Source organism: Phoca vitulina, unplaced genomic scaffold, assembly GCF_004348235.1.
Source record: "Phoca vitulina isolate PV1807 unplaced genomic scaffold, GSC_HSeal_1.0 scaffold2, whole genome shotgun sequence".
Lineage (NCBI taxonomy): Eukaryota > Metazoa > Chordata > Mammalia > Carnivora > Phocidae > Phoca > Phoca vitulina.
In genome coordinates this window covers 10,668,536-10,681,735 of record NW_022589705.1, presented here as the reverse complement: position 1 = coordinate 10,681,735, position 13,200 = coordinate 10,668,536, and the positions used below count along the sequence as shown (strand labels likewise).

The following is a 13,200-nucleotide window of genomic DNA, read 5'->3' as shown; positions in this document are numbered from 1 at the left end:
TTAGTGCTTCTCTGGCTCCTCAGCCAGGGTGATCCACACCCTGTCAGCCTGAGGACTCTTTCCTCCCAGGAAGCGTTGTACCTCAGCTGTCCCGGGTGCCTTGCGCGTACTGGGAGAAGGGTACAGAGAAGGAGAAAGATGGTGGGCAGAGCCTTATTTTGGAGTTTGTTTAGAAAGAGAGTAAGGAGAGCTTCTGCTCAAATTCTCTCAGCTCCGGGCTTGCGGTGGGAGTCCCCACTCACCTTCCAACAGCCTGGCCCAGTGCTGGGCGGGGGGTGGCTGCCGTTTTCAGGCCCGGAGTCCCACCTCTTCCTGCCTCCCTGCCTTTGGCCCCCATCAGGCCCACCGGAAGCTGCGGGGAGGCACAGACCAAGCTCGAAGCTGCTTTTATTGGGGAGGAGAGGGACTGAACGGAGTCCTGACAGATTCAGTGCTCCAGGCTTAGGAAAGAGATACAATAAATAGGTGATAACTGGGGAGGGCTCCCAACACAGCGAGAAGGGCACCGTTGGTCTCAACCTCTGGGCTTGCTCATCCTCTTTGCTGTGCGAGCTGGGCTGTGGGGTTCGCTGCAAACTGGGGAAATCCAGCGGATTTTTCAGGGCTCCAAGGAGTATCAGATCTGCCATCTTGCTTGTTGTGGGAGGGTCTTGATCTCAGAAGTGTCTGGGTTGGTGCCTAGTGACTCATCTGAGGAAAGAAAAGGATTGAGGTGAGGCGGGTCATGTTGACAATCGGCTTGGAGGCTCACGGCCTGAGCTTGCATGCCTGAGCACGTGAAATCAAGCCTCTGGGGGGGAATATCCTGTGCCCAGTACCTGTCGCACCCCGTTCTAGCCCAGGACTGGACTGGAATGGAATGGAATGGAAGCCTGCGGGCTTGTCCACCTGGCATTCTCCCTCCCACCCCGGGGAGCATCCAGCATTTCCTGTGCGGGTCAGGGGCCCAGGGTGTCCTCACCCCCAGCATCCTTCTGACGGCTTCTAACCGCGCCAGGACCCGTGGGGCCTCCTGTGGACACAGCATCTGTAGCTCCCCGGGTCTCATGTGAAGCACCTGGCTCCCTGTGAAGAACCTGAGGCTCTTCACCGTGCTGGGAACGAGAACAGCAGGATCTATCAGCAGGAGAGCGGAAGAACTTGGGCCTGCGTATTCGGGGCGTGGTATATTCTGGAGTATCGGACGGATGGGGGCTGTTTGGGCTTGGAGGCTGGGGTTACAGGAGAATTCAGGGAATAGGGTATCTGGAGGTGAAGGAGTCAGATAGGCATGTTGGCTTAAACCAAGCTCAGGACTCCTGGGTTTGAACTGAGAAATGCCCTGGGAGAGAATTTTGTGGTGGGGAGGGATGGCTGGCAGCTGAAGTTCTTCCCGAGTTCTCGGGGGATCCTGCTCTCTTCCTCCAGGCAGAGGCTCCTCATTCAGTGCTCTTGCACAGGCATGGACACGCCCGTTCTCCTGCTCTCTCTAACTCAGCAGAGGGGGGCACTGTGGGTCTCTTCTGTCCCCCGCATGTTCTGGGTCTCTGGTTTTCCTTGGCTATTATCGGAGTCCTTCGAAGAGGTTCTCCTGACACGCCCTCTGGGGCTAGGCACTTACACGGTGGAGAAGTTCTCGGCCTGCAGCCAGGCTGTGACCTCCTCAGGCGTTGAGCTAAGTCGAAGCATTGGAACCTAGAATCAGGGGAGCTGGGAGTAAGAGGCCATCTCATCTCATTTCTTTTTTTTTTTTTAAGATTTTATTTATTTATTTGACAGAGAGACAGCGAGAGAGGGAACACAAGCAGGGGGAGTGGGAGAGGGAGAAGAAGACTCCCCGCTAAGCAGGGAGCACAATGCGGGGCTCGATCCCAGGACCCTGGGATCATGACCTGAGCCGAAGGCAGACGCTTAACCTACCGAGCCACCCTGGCGCCCCTCTTCTCCTTTCTACCCACAGCCCCCATCATCCAGGCCCCTGCTCTGGGTTCCCGTCAAGACTTATCTCACTCCATGGTTCACTTATCTGGTGGGGACAAGGCTTATTCTCTGCTCTGGCCCCGTGATAAATTTGGCACATAGTAACCCTGTGGTGATACAGATGAACTTGAACCAGGGCTATCTCCTCCACTTGTCATTGAATCCTTCCTGCTCCCACCCCTGACTTAGATCTTCTGGATAGTCTAGGCTGGGTGGTACCCAAGAAGGCGACTGGTTCTGGCTCCCAGAGGCCCCCGACTCTAGGGGCTCTAGGATGTTGCTGGGAATGTAGCCGCTCTGTCCCTTCTCATTCTTCACCAGCCACCACCGCTTGCTCTGGTCCAGGACCTGCCAAGAGTCACTACCTCAGTCACCCAAGCCTCTGTCCATACCCCACACCCCCCGCCAAGGCTTTCTTCCTTCCTGCCCTCCCCCACCCTTCTTCTCCCTATCTAGGCCACCCACCCCAGCAGCCCCATACCCAGACCACCAATGCCAGGCTGCCTATGGCTCCCACCAACCACCACCTTCTTTTCTAGGCTCAAGCCCATGTCTCACCTCCAGCACCTCTCCCTGGGCCACAGTCAGTTCCTGTGTGTTCCTGGCTTCAAACTCATATAGGACTTGCATTTTCAGGGCTGGCTTGACAGGTCTGGGGCTGGAGGGCACGTGGTTAGGGTCTCCACGCTGAGGGCCATGTTGTGTCTCCTCTTGAGCAAAGTAGGAGGTGCTCCCTAACCCAGAGCTTCCCCCCCGCCCCCGACCAGACACAGAGTCAGGATGGCTGGAGAATGGAGCCTCAGAGACTGAGTCCCTGTCCCAGCCCCAGAGACCCAGATATCTCCTGCCTGGAGTCTGGTGGTGACTGTTCGGCTGCCACAGGGTTTAATGGCAGGTCAACGTAAGGCGGGGATTGGGATGGGGGTTCCTGCAGGCAGGAGGGGTCTGAAATGTCACTGATTTCTGAAGACTCTGTTAGCAGTGGACGTTTCTATGTCTGAGCTCTCCTCTGAGTGCTTTATACCTGAGCTCTGGGAAATCAGAGGTAGTATGTTGAGATACAGGTAGTATGACGAGAAGGACTGGAGTCTGGGAAGGTAAAACACTGCTTTTTCACCCAAGGTAGGGGAGGCACGTGACTGGCTAAATGTGAGCCCAGAGGGTCTGAGTTGTAGAATCCACAGATCCACTGGGTCAGTCCCGCCCCGGCCTCCCCAGAATCATGCAGTCCCGACTAAGCCCAGGGCGTACCGGAGGGAAGTCGAGTTCTGCTGTCCTGAGGGTGCCTGTAGGGAAAAAACAGAGGGAGCAGGAGCAGGGAGTCAGCCAGCATGGTGGGGGGGAGCCGGGGTATCAGACCACAGCCCCACTCGCACACACCTGCCTCATATCCCCTCCCCTGCCTGGCCACCATGCAGATCTGGGTCCCTCCGTGACCCCACCCACCACGTAGGTGTCATGTGACCGTGGTTTGGACTGAGAGGGCAGAAAGTAGCCCAGAGACCAGGGCTTTGAGCAGGGCTCTTTGCGAAGCTCCCCTTACCTGGTTGGAGGGTTCTGGAAGCTGCCAACCATCATAGAATGTGGGTTGGTAGGGCAGGGGCTCAATGCCTGTCCAGTCGTCCCTGGGGAGAGAGAACAAAGCTGAGTCCGCTCGGTGCCGGGCTGCTGGGTGTGGCGAGGGAGGAGATGACAGGGCCCAGCCTCGGGGTCTTCTAGGGAAGGGAGGACATGGCCCGTGAGCACGGATGAAAGGCCCCAGACACCCATACAGGGGCACGCGGTGAAGCATGCACACCTCCCACCGTGAGGGTATCTGTGGCCCGGCCTCACCCCTGCCCGTGAAGTGCAGATACAGCAACTCCAGACTGGGGCTTTGGATCAAAGGGGTGGAACCACAGACTGTCGGGGCTGGAAGAGCCCCCTCGGGGTCTCAGGCAGGGCTTCTCTGACCCGTGTTTCATTTCTTGGCAGCGCTCTCTTTCTTTTGAGCTCACTCGTGGCTGGGACTCACCTTGCATCACAGAAGCTGTTGTGGTTGAGTCTAGGGTGGGGGCTGCTACTTGCTTCCCAGCCTCCCCCCTCCCCCGGCCCCGCTGCACCCCCACTGCAGGAAGGGCAGGGCTGTTTGTGGCATCCAGGCTTGTTCTGCTAGGAATCTTCTCCCGGGGAATCCCCACTCCCCTTGAGCAAGTCCCTCCCTTTCTCACCAGGCCCCGGAGTACTGCCTCTCTCCCAGTAATGCTTCCCCCGTGTCTGGGTTTCTTACTCTAGGGAGCCCCGTGACCGCACCCTGAGTACCGTGGGTAGGGCATTGGAGGCAGCTAATAAATACCTGCTCAGCAGGAACAAACACATCATTCTGTCTTCAGAATCTTTTTAATTGGTTCCCTTTCTTTACCCTAAAAACATGCTCAAGTCTTCTCTTGACCCTGTTAATACTCCTTTTAGACAGTCATTCTAGAACCTTCTCTTTTCTGAGAACGTGTTTATATGTCCTGCCTACATTTTCTTAACCCTGGGTCTTTCCTTATTTTTTGCAACCTGATTTTTACCTCTGCTATTACTCTCTCGAAACTTGTTCTTGGGGACACCTGGCTCAGTCGGTTAAGCGTCTACCTTCGGCTCAGGTCATGGTCCCAGGGTCCTGGGATGGAGCCCCTCAGAGTCCCATATCGGGCTTCCTGCTCAGGGGGAGTCTGCTTTCTCCCTCTCCCTCTGCCCTTCCCCCCTGTTTGTGTGCTCTCTCTCTCTCTCTCTGTCTCTCATGCTCTCTCTCAAATAAATAAAATCTAAAAAAAAAAAAAAAAAGAAAGAAATTTGTCCTTTGAAAGTCCCGATAATCTCCCGATTGCCAAATACAATGGCCTTGTAGGGTCTAAATGCTTCTGGATTACCACAGCATTTAGTGCTATTTATAACTTCCAGTCAATTTGCCTAAAAGCAAGTCACCTAAATATAATTTGCCAAAACTCAACTCTTTTGAGGGCTTTTACATCTTTTTGGTTAGTCTCTTTTCTGTGTTGTCTCTCCATTCATTCATTCACTGATTTTTGGTTATTTTAAGAAATTGGAAAACATTTTAGGGCACATTTGACTTCATTTTATATTTGAAATAATAAACAGGGACAGAAAAGAGAATAGAAATTACCAGGGACTGGGGAGAGGGAGGAATGGGTACAGAGTTCTGTTTAACTAATTGTTTAATGGGTACAGAGTTTCTGTTTGGCACGATGAAAAAAGTTCTGGAAACAGTGGAGACGGTTGCACAACAGTGCGAACGTACCTAATGCTATCGAATCATACACTTTAAAATGGTAAATCTTATCTTATGTATGTTCTACCACAATGAAATCAATAGATTACATTGAATCGTAATTCATGTCTTTAGATGAATCGGGCAAAAATTCTTCTAACGAGGCTGCACAGGGAAGGGCTGCCCATTAGGCAGGAGACTCACTGGCACAACGGGGCTGATTTCATGGTCGACTCTCTCTCTTTCTCTTTCTAAAACCCTCTTTTCTCCTGGTTTTCACGCCCCTGCTTTTTTGTTTCTCCTTTCAACTCTCTGGAATTTCTCTTGGCCTCCCTGACCCTTTCCCCCTTTTGCCACCAACCCGTGGAAGTGTCCCTTCCTTCCTCTCCCCCGGGATGGTGCAGGCCTCGCTGGCTTAAGTGAGTTCTTGGGGCTCCCTCCGGAGCCCTTGCCTCTAGGTGGCTCCAGATGCCACCTTTTTTTTTTTTTTTTTAAAGATTTTATTTATTTATTTGACACAGAGAGAGAAAGACAGCACGAGCACAAGCAGGGGGAGAGGCAGGCAGAGGGAGAGGGAGAAGCAGGCTCCCCACTGAGCAGGGAGCCCGATGCAGGACTCCATCCCAGGACCCTGGGATCACAACCTGAGCCGAAGGCAGATGCTTAACCGACTGAGCCACCCAGGCGCCCCCCAGATGTCACTTTTGTGCTGACTGTCCTCAAACCCACGGGCCAGCTGGGACCTCTCTCCTGAGTTCCGGTGGGGGGCTGGTGTACCTGGGGAATGTTTCACTGACGCCCCAGCTCCAGCTCGGCGCACCCCCAGCGGGTCCCACCTCCCGCTCGCTCCCTTCGGCCTCCCCAGCCAGGCCTGATTGTGCCGTGGCCCATCTCACGGCCACCCGGAATACCTCTTTCTCTCTCCACCCCTTGGCCCATTGGTTGCCAAGTCTTAGTGATATTACATCGGCATCGCTTCCGTCAGCAATCCTTAAGTTCTGGCTGGATTGAGACAAAGTTTTCACTTTGTCCTTGACCAAAACGAGAAAATATTTTAATAGCAGGTTGCCAACTCTGCTTTCTTGGGAAGAATTGTCCTTTTTTCCTTCAGTGGTGGGGGTGATGGTGAGCGGCCATTTTGGTGTTTTTTTGTTTTTTTTTATTGTTTGTATTTAGTCTAATAAAAAGTTGGGAATTCCATGTAGAGTCCCCCTGGATCTGTTTTGAGTTATTTCTGGTTTGTGACAACCGAGAGCCTGCCGTCTCCAGCGTCCTGCCCGGTGCCCCCATGCCCCTTGGCCTGGTTCAGTCCGGCCTTGTCCTCACTCACCGGCTGGTGGTCCAGGCCACACCCAGCTTCTTCCAGAAGTCACTCTCAGCCGGGCTGAGGCAGGACTGCAGCAGCTCGATGGCTTTGGGGGTTAGGAGGGGTGAGATCACTTGGGCTGGTAGGCCAGGCTCAGGGCACTGGGCCAGGATCTAGGGGAGGGACGGAAGGCGTCAGAAAGCTGAGGCTCTCCCAGGGCCAAACAGGAGAGGGAAGGGGCCCGGAATTCCTGGCTTCCCACATTGCCTCAGGCCTGCTGCTCCTTCCTGTCTCCCTTGGACCCCTGGCACCCTCGGACCGACCCCAGCCCATCTCTCCTGTTGAGGGGTTCTGTACACAGCAGGGATGGTGTTTTGGAGTCAACGAGGAGGTTGTATTGTGGTGAGCAAAGTGCAGACCCCACAGCCTCCCTCTGCCGCCTGACTTCCGCCCCGGCCTCTGCTCTATCTTAACTTCAGCCTGTCCCTCTTCATCACCCTGTTGTCCCCAAACTCACGGAGTCTACAAGTTGGAAGAGGATGTGCACGAACTCAGGGGCGTTCCTCTCCTGCAGCCAGATGGCCAGCTTCCCCTGGGGACACAGGGCACTATGTGCCACTACTCTTCACCCTTCCCCACCTTCACCAGGATCCCAGGACACTACAATTGTTCAGGGCCTTGGGTGGGAGCCTGGTACTCTCCAAAAGTCCCAAGAGGAGGAGGGCAGGTTCCACGGGGAGAAGCTAGAGAAGGAAAGGACTTGGGGGTGTCCACGAGACCAGAGAGGAGGCAGTTACTGGGGTGGGATGAGGGGAGGGCTGTGGAACTTGTGAGGGGTCACATACTAGGAGGTTGAAGCTGTACTTGATCTTCTGGAAGCAATCAATATACTGGGCCCGTGTCATCACTACAGGGGAGGGCGAAGGTGGTGGGTTGTAGATCATCCCAAGACCACGTCCCCACCTCTCTCCCCTCCCCTGTAGCCCTCAGCACTCACCCCACTGATCCTTGCCCTTTTTCTTCCCCAGTCTCTTCTTCTTATGACTGCTCATTGCCTGGGCCTCCTTCAGCTTTCCCGCAAACAGCTCGATGTCCCTAAGGACATGGCTTAGTATCTCCTGGACCCCAAACAACCCGTGCCCTTGAGTGGGCAGTTGGGCCCACCCTGGAAGCACCCCCCACCCCCGACCCTTCCCCTGACCCTTCCCCACCTCCAACTAGAGCCTCAGGCCCAGCCCAGAGTCTGATCAAGCCTCCCTGTCCCTCCTCAGTCCCGGGCCTGCCTTGGCCATCCTGGGACCAGGCCCAGAGAGCCTCAGCCAGCTCAAGACAATCTATGGTTACCTCATCCCTCTCTGGGTTCTTGGGGGATGGGGGCCGCCTTGGAGGAGGCAGAGTGAAGGTGCTTTGTTCTCGGACACTGAAGTTGTGTGGCAGCGGCCTTGGGGATGGTGGTGTGCCTACAATGGAAGGGGACAATGGCCCAGAGCCTTTTTTTGATCTTTGATCCAAAGCTTCCTTTCCACCTGCCCTCATACCGCACACTTACTGTGCTCTGGGGTCGTCCAGTAGGGCTGTTTTGGAGGGGGCCCCTGCTCTGGTGGGGGTACCTGCTCCTTGGAGAATGACCTTTCCAGAGGAGGCCCCCTCCATATGTCTTGGCTGGGGTGACGGGCTCCAGATTGGGGTCTGCTGAGCACATGATGGGGACACAGCTTTGACAGGCTTCTTGGGATGGAGGCTCTGCCCCAGGATCAAGGGATATCACCACCCCTCTCCAGGAGATCCACCTGCCCTGCTCCCTGGTCTCCAGCTGGACTCCACCCTGCCTCACTTTCATGCCCCCTAGGCCCTCTCGGTCCCATGTCAGTCTCCGGGGACAGTCTCCAGTGTTCCCTGGGCCCAGTCCCATCTCCTCCCTCATGCCCATCTGCATCCTAGCCCCAGCCTGGTCCCTCCCCAGTTCCAGGCCCAGGTTGGTTTGGCCACAGGCTCCTGGGCTCCCCCAGGAGTGGGGCCAGGGCCTGGCCCACCCAGGCCCAGGCTCTGAGGTCCTGCAGGTGGGTTGGGACCCAGACTGCCTACCTTTGCTCTTGCCCCTCTTCCAGGGCCTTCTGCAGGCAGGTCTTTAGTTGCTCTGCCTGGAGGAAGCAGCAATCAGGCAGGCTCTGTGTGTGTGTGTGTGTCGGTGGGGGGGGGTGCTGGGGGGAGAGTGATGGTCATTGGACCCTATGCCCACTCCCTCCCCAACCCTGCCCCTGGTCCCTCACCCCCACTTCCTGGCACTGGAAGAGCAGAATGCTGGTGGCTGGCAGGCCCGACTCCTGCACCGTGACGGACAGGACAGAGCTGTAGGAGCAGGTGTTCAGCGCCGTGTCCACGGCCTGGATGCTGTCCAGGCGGTAAGAGTCCAGCTCCTCCTGGGCCAGACGGAGAGTTCGGCCGTGAGGTCACTGAGCGCCGCGGTGGCTGCTGGGAACCCCGAACCTGGGCCACCCCAGCTCGCCTTGTGGCTTGGGGCAGGGGTGTCGTCTTCCCTGACCCCGGTGCCTCTGTCCCCCAGCCCTCCCTAGGCCTGGGTGCATACTGTCTATGGGGACAGGTGGCCTATGTTTGGGGCATGGGAGGGGTGAGTCCATGCCTGGTGCTGGCTATCCACAACCCATGTTAGCTGTGACCCACTGCAGAGTCCAGGAGGGGCTGACCTTTGTCTCGATGTCCAGCAGCTGGAGCCTGCCATCTTTGGCCTGCAGGAGCAAGTCTTGGCTCCACACCCGGCCCTGAGCATCCATCTCCTGCAGCTTCCTCAGGGCATCCTTGGGTTCCTGGACTTTCTGAGTCCCCAGCTTACATGTCATCAGGTGCTGAGGGGAAAGGAGGATTGGAGAGGGGGCACACAGGTGGTAGTGGGCAGGGGTGGGGGAAAGACAGCAGAGGAGGACGTGTTCCTGGCCTCCTTGTCGGGGAGGTCTCAGGCCATCCCCATAGAGCAGCCTTCAGTGGCCAATGGGAGGCCAGGAGCAGTTGAGCTAGGATAAGGCCCCCGAGTCAGGGTCTGATGAGCTGCATGCGAGGGTTTAGGACTCTGGAAGAAGGATGTCATGGCCCTTAACAGTCCAGGCCAGCAGAGGGGGCTGTTTGGAGGTAGATGTGGGCCCTAATAACCCAACAAATGAAGTCAGAACTCCTCTGGGTGGGATATAGGACCCTCAGATTCTGTCCCTGGCTTTCTTTGCACCCTTTGGGAATCCACCATCCCAGCCTGATCCTTCTCCTCACTGACTGAACAGTCCTGCCTCCCTGCCTTGGCTCATGCTGCTCCCCATACCCAGAATGCTTTTCCCACTTCTGCTAGTCTATCCCTTCCCAGTCTCCCAGGAAGATCAAGAGCTCCCTCTCTGAGTCTTGCCCGATGAGGGCCATAGTCATCTCGGTCTCACTCAGAGCCTTGCCCACTGCTAGTCTGACGATCCTGGCAGGTTTTTGCTGTTATTCTCCTTCCTCAAGGAGACCCCTCCCTTCTCCCATCCAAATGCCACCTTCACAAGCCACAGCCCCACCCCTTGCCCTCCCTCCAGGCCCTTGTTGGGGGGCAGCCATTGCTTCCTGCTCCTGACGCCCCCGCCCTGCTCTCTGTCCAGGCCTCAGTGCCTCTCTGGGAGTTCATGCTGCCTACATATTCTGGGGCCCCTGACTTCATGTGCATCCGGGACACATCTCCTCTTGCTCTCACCCACCAGGCCTGAATGGAGCCAGTTCGAACCCCCGCCTCTGTCATGAGGCCCAGGACTCCTGGCCCCAACCCACCTGGCAGGCTTTGGGGGGGCGGCATCCCTGCTGCCCTGTGAGCCTCCAGACCACTGTCCCTGTGTCCCTCCCTGCTTCTTCTCCCTGGGAGCCTAAATCTGCTGTCTGCCCCAGATGCTTCAGCCTGATCAGGTGTCTGCTCTTCCCCACAACACCCTTCCAGCCTGCGCTCGCCCTGTGGTGCCAACAGCCCTGCAGGCAACTAGATCTCACAGTGCCAGTGCCGTTTGCCCAGGCAGGGCTGGAACCTTCTTTCCAGCCCCCAGTGGCGCATGCCTGCCCTGGGGACTCCAGCCCAGACCTCTCCCGGCCGAGACAGGGCTCTGCTTGCAGGTCCTTGCAGGGACCACCGTCCTCATGCGGGCCGTCCTCCCGCCGCCATGCCAGATCCTGGGCAAAGAGCAGTTCCCCAGGGTTACTCACCTCCACCCTGTGCTGCAGACAGGTGGGCTCGGAGGAGACCTTCTGCAAGTACTCCTTCCGGTACACTGCAGGGGTGCAAAGCAAGGGGACGGAGATGGAGGAACAGATGGGGGGGAGACAGTTACGGGAGGGGGTTGGTCAGTGAGGGCAGGGGTTTTGGGGAGGGGAGGGGAGAGGGGACCAGAGGGGGAGCTCACGGTAAATGGCTCTGCTGCTGGGCCGGGACATGCTGCCACGGTTAGATGACTCCTTGAACTGACACTGAACCAGAGAGACAGCTATCAGGGCTGGGGAGAAAAATACCAGGGCAGGACTGGGCAGGAGACGTGCTCTTGCAGCTCATCCCTCACTCAGGCCTGAGGTTTGGGCCAGGCTCTGACCTGGAGCCTCAAGGACCAGACCCAAAACTTCTGGCTCCAGGGGCCTTTCCGGAACCATCCTGCAGCCTGGCCTTCCTCCGAGGAGCCCCATTTTGGCTGGGCCGGGGAGGCCTCAAGGCAGGCTCCTGGCCTCCCATTATTTGGTCAGTAAGGCTCATTCCCGTGGGCTCGGGAAAGCTGTGTGGACAGGCACCTGGGAACATATCCCGTCCTGGGCCTGGATGTAAAAGATGCCAGGTCCATGGGCTGCACTAGCCTCTGGAGGAAAGGCGTCAGGTGCAGCAGCCTTCCTTGCCAAAGCAAGCTTCTCGAGCAAGCCTGTTTCAGTTCCGCAAATTGGGAGGAGGTTATGTTGCCTCTTAAGCTGCGGACCCACTTGGGGGGGGGGGTGTGTGTTGTGTGTGTGTGTGTGTATCTGTTTGCATGCGCGTGTGCAGGCATCTTAATCATGGGGCTCTGTAGGATTTGTTAATGATCTGCACTTCCCTGAATGTCTTAGACAGTGAAGACTCCTGTCTCTTCACCTTTCCATACTCTGAACCCTCTGCCCAGAGCCCCTCCCTACCCAGCCCTTGAAATCCAGCTCAAGGATCACCTCCTCCGTGAAGCCCCCCTTGACCACCATCCTCCCCTGCCCAGAGTGCCCTCCTGATGCCATGGCCAATCTTGCATGTTTCTCTCTCACAAAGACAGCCGCTCTGGTTAGTGTGCGAGCCTGGGGCCGTGCCCCTTACAAACACCATATTTAATTTTCACTACCATCGCTTGTACTTCTTTGGCTCTATGTGCTGAGCACTGTTCTATGGACTTCCCCCTCATCAACTCACTTAATCCTCAAAACAACCTCACCCGGCGGGTGCTGTTATTGTTCCATTTACCAGATGGGGACTCTGAGGCTCAGAGAGGGTAACAGGCCTGAGGTCACCAGAGTATTTCCTGGAGAATGAGCCTAGCCCGGTCTGGCTGCAAACCCCGGGCTTTAATTGTGGAGATATGCCTCTGTCACGGGGCTGTGACCTGCTGAGGACAGACTTGTCTTGCCACGGCTGTCTCCCCAGTGCCCTCCCAGCATGGGGCGGGGGGTTGTCTACATGTCGGAAAGGAAAGCAGGTAAGTACAGTGTGTGCGCAGGTGCAGGGTGCGGTGGGAGAGAACTGAGCATGGGGGTCAAGGGTAAGTGTCATTTGAATGACGTGTGTATGCATCATGAATAGGGTGTCAGGTTTGTGGGTGCCATGCACCTCTGTGGTATGCCTGCATGTACAGGGATGCTGAAACATCCCGGGCAAAGTGTAAGAGAGCAGCCCACACCCGTTTATTAGGACTGTTATGAAAACAACAGAGGGTCTGATAAGATGACTCAGGGATGGGGAAATCAGTTGCTAGGAAACAACTGAGGGATTGTGGAGGAGGCGGCTGGCTCTGTTTTCCTTGTTTGGGAGCACCCCTGTCCCCTTGGAGGGGACAGGGGTGCTAGAAGCCTGTTCCTCCCCACTCTACCCCGCCCTCCCCAACCCCGCAGGCTGCACAGTTCCTGCTTCTAGATCCGGAAGAGAAAGAAGAGAAAATGAGCTCTGCCTTGGTCAGCCCTACTCCCCTCCCCCGCCCAAGCCAGGATGGTCCATGTGGGTCCCTGTGGGCAGGTCCCGGGAACCATCAGAAGCTCAAGATCCCAGACAACATGAGAGGGGAGGCAGCTGGCTTTGGCCTGCCTTGCCCTTGGGGGAGTAGGACTGTGGCTGCCTAGTTTCCCCCATGTATCCCCTGAACTGGGGCTTGGCGCAGGGAAGGGGTGTCTGCATCACAGACCCTGGGAGAAGGAGCCCAGAGATGCTTCTGGACCCCTGGCTCCCCCTGTCCTGCTTCCGAGCCAGCTAGCCAGCATCTGAGTCCCAAGCCTTTCTTGGGCTTGTTCTTCCTGGCTGCATCTGGCAATGGGCTGGGGACCTTGGCCTGGGAAGACACTGGCTTGTTCCCACCACGCCGGGATCGCCTGCGGCGGGGCGGGGCCCTGATCTTCCTGAAGGCCAGGCCTTACCTGTGTTCCGGTGAGGTTTGTCCCCCCACGG

At 56.8% G+C, this 13,200-nt stretch overlaps 1 protein-coding gene across 1 annotated transcript; it reads right to left on the bottom strand.

Moving 5' to 3' along the window:
- Positions 1 to 10,979, bottom strand: EPS8L3 (EPS8 like 3). Its single transcript, XM_032419484.1, has 19 exons — positions 10,949 to 10,979; positions 10,752 to 10,816; positions 9,227 to 9,385; positions 8,792 to 8,941; positions 8,607 to 8,662; positions 8,071 to 8,210; positions 7,866 to 7,981; positions 7,519 to 7,639; positions 7,367 to 7,428; positions 7,039 to 7,113; positions 6,546 to 6,694; positions 3,503 to 3,584; positions 3,211 to 3,245; positions 2,518 to 2,626; positions 2,179 to 2,307; positions 1,601 to 1,674; positions 962 to 1,094; positions 243 to 352; positions 1 to 109 (listed from the first exon to the last, which is right to left on the bottom strand). Exons 1-19 carry the CDS (start codon positions 10,977 to 10,979, stop codon positions 1 to 3), a joined length of 1,905 nt encoding a protein of 634 aa, XP_032275375.1.
- Between the last annotated feature and the right edge of the window lie 2,221 nt (positions 10,980 to 13,200).

Excerpts from the sequence above, each read along its gene's own strand:
- EPS8L3 (XM_032419484.1), bottom strand. The coding sequence starts at position 10,979 with ATGTCCCGGCCCAGCAGCAGAGCCATTTACC. Across the intron at positions 3,246-3,502 it reads TTCCAGAACCCTCCAACCAG|GCACCCTCAGGACAGCAGAA; the intron begins GTAAGGGGAGCT and ends TTTTCCCTACAG. Across the intron at positions 1,095-1,600 it reads GCCGAGAACTTCTCCACCGT|CACGGTGAAGAGCCTCAGGT; the intron begins GTAAGTGCCTAG and ends TCTCGTTCCCAG.